Here is a 12,500-nt window from a genome sequence, read left to right as displayed (position 1 = left end):
CAGAACCGATATTTCCGGCGGCGGCGCTGTGGAGCAGTCAAAACCCAAAATGACACCGCTGAAGAAGGCTGTGTCTGAGCTAAAAACTTTGGCACTTCCATGTGAATAATGGCTCGGTATTGGAAACTGTGTATTGATAACGTGTATATCGCGTGAAGCCATTGGAGCCGACCTCCCAGTGGTTAGAGGACCCGCGCATCTGAGACTCTGAAGGAAGAATGGGTGATGAGTCTCGCGCTAGCTAGCTGGCTGCTAGCTGCTCCGCTATGCTTAGCTTTTAGGTGATAGCTCAAACTCGATGTACTTCGGTGATATTTCAATTCCGTTTTACACAATCTGCAAACTACTGTTGACTTGTCCACTGTGCCATTTAGGAGTCACTGAACAGCAGGCCAGGCGCTGCCTACTGGTTTACTAGTGGTTTTATTACTTTATTAGTTAGTCTGAAGTAATAATTACACTTCAGGGTTAAAGTGGGTGCATCTCATTGTAAAATTGGACTTGGCCCAAATTGGGCTTCAAACGGCCCAAATTGGGCTTCAAACGGCCCAAGTTTCATGCGCGTCAGCCCATATCGGCCTGGCCTGCTTGGTATCTAATGCTCGGCCTGAATTATGATCCCAGTCCGCCCCTGTTTTTAACTATATCGCCCAGCCCTACTCATGATATAATATACAGTCTCTAGTGTATGATTCAATTTCCCATGTTCTAATCTAGTGTAAAAAAGCAAACAAACTGAAAAAAGAAAAGAAAAAAAGAAACAAAAATCGCAATAAATCGTAATATCGAATCGCAATAATCGTAGAATCGCAATACTTAAGAATCGCAATATAAATCGAACCGGCACCCAAGTATCGTGATAGTATCGAATCGGGAGATAAGTGAATCGGCACAGCCCTAATATATATATATATACCCTTCACAGTACAGAATACGTTGAGACGAGAGCAGCAGCAACGCTGCAGTCCAAGGCTGATTACTCACAGCACAGGATGAGTAGAAATTCCCGCTGGCTCTGGAGGTACGCTGGTGGTGGAGATATAGCAGTGTCGCTCGTCTGAGACTCAGGCTGTCGGCTAGTTGTCGCTAGCTTTGGCTAACATTAGCTACAATGCTAGCCTGATAGCTGATAGCAAGAGCGCGTAGCGTTAGCACAGTCTGTTTGCTAGCGAGTTCGCTAGACGCGAGCAGAGAGTTCCTGGGTAGCCGAGCTGTGGGCTCGGCGGTAGTTAGCCTAGCACAGGCTATCGCGGGATCTAATACACCCGTAAAAATACTATGCAGCGGCTCGCTCAAAGACTTGGACCCTTTATACGTCTAAAGATGAAAACTTGAATACTGGAGCACGATAAGGCTGTACTCATTTAAAATAACTAGAAACTTAGTACGAATGACCACCGTTCACTTCTGCTTGCCTGCCGCCATCTTGCATCTCAATTGTCTCAAGGCTGAAGTCATTTTACGTGCGACTGAGTGACAACAATGTGCACTTGTTACTTGTGTGTGTGTGTGTGTGTGTGTGTGTGTGTGTGTGTGGCAGAAAGAGCATGTGTGTGTCCTTATATCCTTGTGGGGCCTTTTAGAAGTGAGGACATTTTTGTGAGGACGTTTTCGGGAAGTGAGGACGTTTATGTGAAGTGAGGACATTTTGCTGGTCCTCAGTTCTTCGAGGGGCTAGTTCATCATCAGAGTTAAGGTTTGGCATGTATGTGGTGGTGAGGGTTAGGGAATGGATGTGGTCAGTTAAGGACCACATAACAATAGAAGCATGCGGGTGTGTGTGTGTGTGTGTGTGCGTGTGCGTGTGCGTGTGCCTGTGTGTGTGTGTGTGTGTGTGTGTGTGTGCTCTGTCTGGAGTGGTATGCAGCAGTCAGTCAGCTGTGAATATCTCACTCAGGGTACTAAGTGAGGTGTTAGTTATCCAGTGCCAGGGCCAACACTACAGCTCTGCTAATAGAGACACTGCATGAAATAGGCAACGCCCATCACGGGGGAAAAAAGATCCGTTCAGGTGATTAAACTGATATTGCTAGAAAGATATTAAGTTACAGTATAGTTGACTTTTACACCATTAAATGAGAATTTCTGATTTTTTTTACTCCCCAGACCTTATTTCTAGCTTAAAATATGATGTTTTACAAATAACTTTGGTGTCATTCTGATCCCCCTATGTTCTTCTTCTGTGGTTTTCTCTTCTTCTTCTGTCACCAAACAGAAGCGCTTCTCGCTGCTTCTTCTGAAGCACATCCGGGGCAGGTCAGAGTTGACTCCGTCTGTTGTGTTGTTTTATCTTAGCAGCCTAGCTTAGCTTATAGATATGATCTGATTTCAAGATTATGGACGATTCAATTCAATTGCCGCTCGTATGGAATAAGGCCATATATCGATTACAAACAGCGGCGGGAGATAAAGCGGGAGTTGTTATCTATGTGACGGACACTCGGACAGCAAACAGAGCAGGCTGTCGGCAGCATGGAGCCTGGTTACATAGCTAATTCATGTTCTCATAATTATATAACAACCATAATGAACCGCGATGTGACAGAAAATACGTTATTTACAGTGTGGACGATGTATGCGCCGTTTACGCCCGTTTTGGCCAGTTCCAGGACTCTACTCGGATCTGAATATCTTCTAGGGGGATCAGAATGAAACCAAAGTTATTTGGGTGAGTAAAACATCATATTTTAAGCTGGAAATAAGGTCTGGGGTGTAAAAAACAGGAATTCGTCTTTAAACTGGTTGTAAACTTTACGTGGTCATAGCAGTACTGTAGCTAACAATGCAGTACTGGGGCCGGTTGCACCAACTGGTCTTAACTATGCCTGGTCGTAACTCCTACGTCGGTCTTAGTTAAGACCAGTCTTTAGAGTGGACTTACGCCTGTTGCACCAACAGGGCTTACGTCTGGTCTTAACTACGCCTGGTCGTAGCGATGCGCGTCCATGTGAAAGCACAGGAATGCCCACTGGAATGCGGCACGCGACCTGTTTAGAAGAGTATGCTGACGCGGCTGTAATAGTGTGGCTAATGTTAGCGGCTAACTGTTACTTGTCGTTACTTTACATGGCAGTAAAACGCCACTGAATGACCAAATTGATTTAACTTTGAACCATTTCGATTTCCGCTTTCCATACGGACCCCCAGCATTGGTTAGTTGTTTATAACGTGACTATATTTATAACGTTTATAACGTACTCCGGTTTCCAGTTTATAACTCGGGTCTGAATACAGCCAGAGTGCTGAGGGGTTGTGGCTATTGCGCAACACACAGGCGAAAACCGTCTATACTGCACCTTACGCCTGCTCTGGACTAGGCGTAATATTTACGACTTAGTGAGAAAAAGGCTTACCGGCGTAGCTGTTAGGTGGTAAAGTTACGACCGACTTAGCTTAAGACCAGTCGTAACTTAAGACCAGTTGGTGCAACCGGCCCCAGGACAATACAGTAGCAGCATAAGTAAGTAAAAGGAATACGATGCTGTGCTGTCGAGGCCAGCAAAAATAATCTGCAGTACCGTCTGTCACCTCACAATGGGTCTCAAAAGACTACACACCCCTTTCAAATTTTCTACCAAAAAATGCAAATAAAATATAAAAATACACAATCCACAAGCAAGCCCCATGACGACGACACCACTTGCTATTAAACATGTATAATATCCACATTTGTTCCTTCCTTGTATTCCCACCTTCCACCACACACTCACACACACTCAGTCACACACACAGACACACACACACACACACACACACACACACACACACACACACACCCTACTTAATAATAGTTCCAGCGCGGCTGCAAAAATATGGTGGCGCATTGTGTCAAGTGTACTGGCTCGGGGAACGGTCCGGCCCCCGGTCCCTTAGGTTTCTGACAATGTAGCCCCCTGAACAATTTAGTTTTATAGCCCTGCTGTAAAACCCAGTCGCCCTCATATTCTGGTTTATTTCAAGAAAAACATTTTGGCTAGTTGAAATTAATTGGCTCGTTACTTTAAAATCTAGCAGCCATATTGGCTGGTGATAAAAAAAAGTTGAATCTCAAACCCTGCAGTGAGAGCAGGTGGTGACATAGGAGTGAATGAGAAAAGGAGCAAATATATGATTGTTAAGACTGAATACTGACATCACAACCGTCTAATCCTAATGTTAATTTAAAATGAGATATTCCTATATGAATCTGGCTTCAAACGACCAAAATATTTATATGATGATATTAATAATAATCAATGATGGTGGTTCACAGACGTGTGTGTGTGGGGGGGGGGACACCCCCCCCCCCGACACGCCCCCCCCCCCGACACGCCCCCCGGCCCCCCCAAGTTCAGATGCGTTCCGCTATCCCTGCACAAGCCCCATGACGACGACACCACTTGCTATTAAACATGTATAATATCCACATTTGTTCCTTCCTTGTATTCCCACCTTCCACCACACACTCACACACACTCAGTCACACACACAGACACACACACACACACACACACACACACACACACACACACACACACACACACACACACACACACACACACACACACACACACACACACACTCACACCTGGATATTTGCACATTTGGAGCTGTACAGGTGAAGGGTGTGCATGCACCTCTATTCACCTTATGTAGCCCCGCCCACTTGACCCAGTTGTGTTGTGACTTCCTGTTCAAAACACCATCTGTTTTACCTGCTCACTAGTACTGTACTGTTACAGTAGAAGTGTCAACACAATAAGGAAGTAACTGGCTGACCTCTGTGTGTTGGAACATACGCTGTTGCCTAGCAACACGATTGTGTGAAAAGCGTGTGTATTAGCCCAGGGGGCGCTAATGCTGTAAGAGTGAGTGTAGCTGTGCTTAACAGCTGCTGGGATAATGATGTGTGAGGAGTGAAGTCATGTGACAACGATCTGCAGGAATGTCAGAGGCATCCGGACCAAAGCTGCTCCCCAGCGTGCCGTTACAGCAGCACACCACCGGGGACCAGTGGGTGGATGCGCCTGTGTGCATGTGTGTCATTTTGTGCTTGTGTGTCATTGTGTGTGTGTGTATGTGTGTGTCTTTGTGTGAACGAATGTGTGCTGCATACGTGTGTGGTGTTGATTGTGGTGTGGGTGGTTGGAGGTTGCAGATGGTCTTTTGAAGTGTACGAGATGAATCCAGGCTATTGACGTGTGTGTGTGTGTGTGTGTGTGTGTGTGTGTCTGCGTGTGTGTGTGTGTGTGTGTGTGTGTGTGTGTGTCTGTGTGTGAGTGAGTGAGCCCATTCCTTAGACCTGACTGAAATAGACTGGGCTATAACAGCGGTGTTGCAGGCGGAGGCGTGTGTGTTTGTTGTTGATGTGCACAGAGCAGGTAATGATCCTGACTGGGATTGGGTTCTATAATGCAGATCTGATTACAGTCCACTTTGCGTTGGGAAATGAGCTGGGACGACGGCAGGTGGTGGATGCACGCACACACACACACACACACACACACACACACACACACACACGTGCACACACACACACACACACACACACACACATGCGTGCGTGCACAAAATGAGAAATTAGGAAAATACTGTTCATTTTAGATTTAGCGTCAAGTCAGCCAGAATGTAAAATTAGGTCTTCTGCTTTAGGGCTTTCAAAATAAAACCCTTACTGTAACATTAACCTTAATATTAATTTTGAGTAATGCTTTACAGCCACAGTTTCACCCCATTATGTAATCTTAACATCACAAGTATTTTGATACGTTTGCTGTTTCATCGGTTGAAATACCTTTTTTCTCCAAAGGTGAGAATTTGACTGCAGTTATTCTGAAAGTAAATCACTGTATTTCCATTACTAGTCAAGTCAAGTTTATTTGTATAGCACATTTCATACACAGAGGCAATGTGGGAGTTAAAGTTGAGATCGGAATTAATAATAACGCCAAGATCTTTGACTTCATCCTTAGGCTTCAGGGATAGAGACTCAAGGCGTGCAGTGATTTTAAGCCTTTGTTCTTTGGGACCGAAGACGATCACCTCAGTTTTGTCTTTGTTTAGCTGGAGGAAATTCTGTAACACACCATGCATGTGTCCTAGCTGCTTTTAGCATGCTATCTACACACCATGCCTGTGTAACATACCATGCATCTGTGTCCTAACTGCTTTTAGCATGCTATCTACACACCATGTCTGTGTAACATACCATGCATCTGTCCTAGCTGCTTTTAGCATGCTATCTACACACCATGCCTGTAACACACCATGCAGCTGTGTCCTAGCTGCTTTTAGCATGCTATCTACACACCATGCCTGTGTAACATACCATGCTTCTGTGTCCTAGCTGCTTTTAGCATGCTATCTACACACCATGCCTGTGTAACATACCATGCTTCTGTGTCCTAGCTGATTTTAACATGCTATCTACACACCATGTCTGTGTAACATACCATGCATCTGTGTCCTAGCTGCTTTTAGCATGCTATCTATCTACACACCATGCCTGTGTAACACACCATGCATGTGTGCTAGCTGCTTTTAGCATGCTATCTACACACCATGCCTGTGTAACATACCATGCATCTGTGTCCTAGCTGCTTTTAGCATGCTATCTATCTACACACCATGCCTGTGTAACATACCATGCATCTGTGTCCTAGCTGCTTTTAGCATGCTATCTACACACCATGCCTGTGTAACATACCATGCTTCTGTGTCCTAGCTGCTTTTAGCATGCTATCTACACACCATGCCTGTGTAACATACCATGCTTCTGTGTCCTAGCTGATTTTAACATGCTATCTACACACCATGTCTGTGTAACATACCATGCATCTGTGTCCTAGCTGCTTTTAGCATGCTATCTATCTACACACCATGCCTGTGTAACACACCATGCATCTGTGTCCTAGCTGCTTTTAGCATGCTATCTATCTACACACCATGCCTGTGTAACATACCATGCATCTGTGTCCTAGCTGCTTTTAGCATGCTATCTACACACCATGCCTGTGTAACACACCATGCATCTGTGTCCTAGCTGCTTTTAGCATGCTATCTACACACCAGCCTGTAACACACCATGCATGTGTGTCCTAGCTGCTTTTAGCATGCTATCTACACACCATGCTTCTGTGTCCTAGCTGCTTTTAGCATGCTATCTACACACCATGCATCTGTGTCCTAGCTGCTTTTACCATGCTATCTATCTACACACCATGCCTGTAACACACCATGCTTCTGTGTCCTAGTTGCTTTTACTTCTCTGAGTCGTGGAACTGTGATGAATGCTCCGATTTATCACAAGTCCAAATTCTCTGTGGATTTATTTTGAAAGGTATTTTAAATAGATCGCTACTGGGCAGCACAGATGCTCCAATCTGCTGAAGAAACTGGCTTTAAAGTACAAATCAACTTCAAAAGAAGCCTAGGTTGTTGTTCTGTCCCTCGGGGGAGAGAAACTATTTTAGTGTCTCACTTTCCCTGCTTCTTCCCTTCTTCTCCCTCTACTGGTGTGTGTGTGTGTGTGTGTGTGTGTGTGTGTGTGTGTGTGCGAGTGTGTGTGTGTGTGTGGGGTGATGTACACTGTACAGTAATTCACTGGTGACCTCCATCTGAGCAGCTACCTGGACAAGGCGGCTGGTCGCCGACTGGCTGTTGTGTGTGTGTGTGTGCGTGTGTGTGCCTGTGTGTGTGTGTGTAGGTGTAGGTGTAGGTGTGTGTGTGTGGCCATAGGTCAGCACTTTGAAATTGAGCTCCTCTGTAGTCGGTCCGGTGGGGTTTGGAGGGAGGTCAGGTCATTGTGTTGTTGTTGTTGTTGTTGTTCTGTTAGAAGAGTGTCTGGTGACAGTTAAATCCTCTCACTGATCACTTTGGGACAGGTCCAATTGGTCACTGTCAGCGGCTCATCATTATCACTTTTTTGATTTTCTTTATTTCTCATGCAGATCAGCATCATCAATTGACATTTTGTACATTCTTTACAGTCGTATAAAGTAATGAAATGGACAGCTTTGCTATTTACTGAATTTTATTGACTGTTTCAAAATACATACAGTAAATTAGCTTACAGCCATTTAAAACACAGTGGTCTCACATAGATAGACAGACAGACAGACAGACAGACAGACAGACAGACGCACCAAGTTTGCTGCTGCTTCTGGTTGGCTGGTTTTTGGCAGGTTGTGAGAAGCTTGGAGGAGACCACATTTTTCGTTGAGCGAAAATGACTGTTGATTTCAGTGTGTACACAGCACCTGTCTCAGGTAGCCATCCGTGAGTAGACAGGGTACCAGGGTAACGCAGCCGCTATGTAATCAAAGTTAAGAAAAAAGAAAGAAAAAGACACACATACCTACACACACAATCACCCATTCCCATTCATAGTACATACATGGATTAAACAATGATGTCCATCTCATGCAATGAAAATAAATAAATAATAATGAATAATAAGAGACCAAAACAGACAACAACAACAAAAATACAAAAAATACAAAACCAAGCTTTTTGATCCATAATAAGAGTTGTACACCATAACACTGTAATGGTGATCACTATAAGCAGATAATACTCTAAATAAAAATGGAAAAATAAAAGTCAAAAGCAATTGAGTAATTGTAATTGCTGCCATGTATTTTAGAGTGTATTGTTGCTACTCATGTTTTACGTAGTTTTAGAGTGTAGGCTACTGCTGCTACCTATGTTCTATGTATGTTTTTATTATGTTCTACGTTTTACGCTCTATGTTTTTTGTGTTTTATGTTTTATGGGGACAACGGATTGAAATTAGCCTCGTGCTAAATCCGGCAATTTTTACACTTTTACTATGTTCCAGGTTTTAGTATCTGTTCTATGGTTTCTGTGTTCATTCATTTTGCACTGTCCCGTCCAAATAAACAAATAAATAAATAAGGAAAAAGATCTCTGTGGGGGTTGTTAAGAGGGTAACGTGGGACATCACTAACCGATGCGATGAAACAGGTTGAGGCAAAGTAGGTGCACCAAAAAAGGAGACTATTTTTTGTAGCCTTATATAAAAAGCAACCACACTGAAAGCTGATTGGTTTCCTTAACTACAAAACGCAAACAACAATACTGTTATTTATCTGTATGACTTCATAATGGAGTGCAGAAAGTACTGCTGCACCGCCACTCACGGTAACCGACGCAGTCTGTTCTCTGCTCTTGTGTTAACCCTCACACACACACACACACACACACACACACACACACACACACACACACACACACACACACACACTTGACACCCGCGGTGGAAATGATAGTGGGGCTGGTGTCAGATCAGTGTAGGGAAATTACACTGTTCAGCCCTGATGGGAACTACTTTCTCTTGTGGGTGTTTCAACACAAGGAAATGTTAAATACCCCCCCCCCCCTCTTCCTCACACACACCCATGTTAAATACCCCCCCCCCTCCTCTTCCTCCCACACCCATGTTAAATACCCCCCCCCCTCCTCTTCCTCACACACCCATGTTAAATACCCCCCCCCCTCCTCTTCCTCACACACACCCATGTTAAATACCCCCCCCCTCCTCTTCCTCCCACACCCATGTTAAATACCCCCCCCCCTCCTCTTCCTCCCACACCCATGTTAAATACCCCCCCCCTCCTCTTCCTCACACACCCATGTTAAATACCCCCCCCTCCTCTTCCTCCCACACCCATGTTAAATACCCCCCCTCCCCCTCCTCCTCTTCCTCACACACCCATGTTAAATACCCCCCCCCTCCTCTTCCTCACACACCCATGTTAAATACCCCCCCCCCTCCTCTTCCTCCCACACCCATGTTAAATACCCCCCCTCCCCCTCCTCCTCTTCCTCACACACCCATGTTAAATACCCCCCCCCCTCCTCCTCTTCCTCACACACCCATGTTAAATACCCCCCCCCTCCTCTTCCTCCCACACCCATGTTAAATACCCCCCCCCCTCCTCCTCTTCCTCACACACCCATGTTAAATACACCCCCCCCTCCTCTTCCTCACACACCCATGTTAAATACCCCCCCCCCCCCCCTCCTCTTCCTCACACACCCATGTTAAATACCCCCCCCCCCCCTCCTCTTCCTCACACACCCGGGGGACTGACAGCCAGCAGGAAGTGAGTTTTTTTTAAGCCAAGTTAAATGCTTTAATGAAGCCTTCCCACCACTTGGGAGGAGACAACGAGCGAACGCCTTGGGCCTCATTAAAGCAAGCTGCCTCTGCTCTCTGTCAGTGGAGACTAACACTAACCTCGACACTTTTCTACAAGGTCTGGATTTCCATTTCCTCATTGAAGAGAGCGGTGCTAAAATGCATGATCTTATCACGTCATAAGATTTAATCGAATCACACACACGCATGCACGCACGCACGCGCGCACACACACACACACAGTAGCGCTGTGCACTCGCAGCGCAGCGGCGAGTGTGTTCGCCGAGCAACGCGCGAACACACACACACACACACACACACACACACACGCTCCATCTCTCTTTCCTTCTCTCTCTCTCTCTCCTTCTCTCTCTCTCACTCTCCGTTAACGGAGAGAGAGGTCTCCTCCGAGCAGGTCTCCTCCAGCAGGTCTCCTATGAGAGAGAGAGAGAGAGGAGACCTGCTGCAGACGGGACACGCCCACACAGTCCGCGGGAGAAAATACACTCTAAAATCTAATTGATTCTCATGACTTTTGCCATGACTGTCAAACCTAAATTTATATACTTTGCGACGTTCATCATCGTTCAAATTTGGCTGGTGGCTTATTAACATAGGTTCCTGTGATGTGATGAACTCAAAATGCTAAATAATAAAAAGATATTTCTGGTTTCCAGGGACTTTAAATTATTATGGAATTGTTTGCGTGGAAGCTTCAGGAGAAGAGGGGTGAAAATTATGGGGGGGGGACTTTTTAAAAATAAATTATTTTTTAAAACTTCTATTACCCGGATGTCTGAGAAATGAACTTACACTAGACTTCACTGGTAATGGTTTCAGAGCCTTGTTTGTAGGCCCTTCAGTGCTAATGGTTGGTGTGTTTCTCCCCTCAGGCCTGGCCAGGGCCAAGTCGGTGCCCAGCCATACCTACTCCAACGAGGTGGTGACCCTGTGGTACCGGCCCCCAGATGTCCTGCTGGGATCCACAGACTACTCCACCTGTCTGGACATGTGGTGGGTACCACTGACCCCTCACCCTCAGCTTTCCCATTTCTCCCCTTTGTAAGAGGATAGATCGAGGACAAGATACCTTTTTCAAGAGAGGCCTGACATTTTCACTTACTATAAAAAGCAATTACAAATATAGAATAGTAACCTGATATTCAGACTGTATGATGGTATTCTGTCTTTCTTATTATTTCATTATTCACCAAATGTGGAGATCAAAAGGCGAAGAGAAGTTAGCAAAATTAGATTTTTCAGAACAATCACAATGGTGTTAAATCTAGTTCGATGGAAATGGGCGTGGCCTATATGGATAGACGCACAAAGACCAAGGGGGTAGCACTGTTTGTCAAAAATGAAGCCAATGCAGAAGTGCCTTACACCTGCATTCTTTCTAATGGCCTGCAGAGGGCAACTCCACTGGCCGCAAAAAGAGGTCAGATTGCATGGAAGTCAATGGGAAAATGACCCTACTTCTCTCTTGATTTAGGACCTCAGTAAACACACCTAATGAGTTTAGGGTCCCAATCGTTGATTTCAAGTCTTTAATAATTCATTATACGGTCTTTGATAAAGACCCAACCAATCAAGATAAACAGATGTTTGATTCCACGAGTTATGAACCAAAATGTAAAGTGGGTTGTTATAGAGACAGTCCGCATGTCTGGGAACGCCCACAAAATAATGCAATTCTTTCATTTCATGTCAGGTTTTTGCAGACTGTAGTTGTGGTCAGGGAGATACCTACATGATCGTGTCAGAGGTGGATGACATTGGCTGGCTCCTATCAGATGTTTAATCAAATTGCTCCAACCATGATTGAAAATCATATTGTTTTGAAAATGCTCTTGTGTGTCCACACTCACACAGGCCTCTGCTGATAGGCAGCTGTTCTGTGGACTCTGATAGAAGTATTGGGTGCTCAGGTTCTAGGTGTGTTATGGAGATGCAGGTTCTAGGTGTGTTATGGAGATGCAGGTTCTAGGTGTGTTATGGAGATGCAGGTTCTAGGTGTGTTATGGAGATGCAGGTTCTAGGTGTGTTATGGAGATGCAGGTTCTAGGTGTGTTATGGGGATGCGTGTGTTATGGAGATGCAGGTTCTAGGTGTGTTATGGAGATGCAGGTTCTAGGTGTGTTATGGAGATGCAGGTTCTAGGTGTGTTATGGAGATGCAGGTTCTAGGTGTGTTATGGAGATGCAGGTTCTAGGTGTGTTATGGAGATGCAGGTTCTAGGTGTGTTATGGAGATGCAGGTTCTAGGTGTGTTATGGGGATGCGTGTGTTATGGAGATGCAGGTTCTAGGTGTGTTATGGAGATGCAGGTTCTAGGTGTGTTATGGAGATGCAGGTTC

At 45.1% G+C, this 12,500-nt stretch overlaps 1 protein-coding gene across 1 annotated transcript in view; it reads left to right on the top strand.

Annotated features, from left to right (window-relative positions):
• cdk14 (cyclin dependent kinase 14) overlaps positions 1-12,500 on the top strand; it is a gene marked incomplete at both ends in the record, with an annotated part of 130,183 nt that overhangs the window by 63,538 nt on the left and 54,145 nt on the right. The window contains one exon of the mRNA XM_083661173.1: positions 11,035-11,155. Within this exon, the coding sequence (XP_083517299.1) occupies positions 11,035-11,155 (121 nt within the window). The remainder of the gene's footprint in view (positions 1-11,034; positions 11,156-12,500) is intronic.

This window comes from Poromitra crassiceps (assembly GCF_964638095.1).
Source record: "Poromitra crassiceps genome assembly, chromosome: 26".
NCBI lineage: Eukaryota > Metazoa > Chordata > Actinopteri > Beryciformes > Melamphaidae > Poromitra > Poromitra crassiceps.
This window is presented reverse-complemented; position numbering and strand designations above follow the sequence as displayed.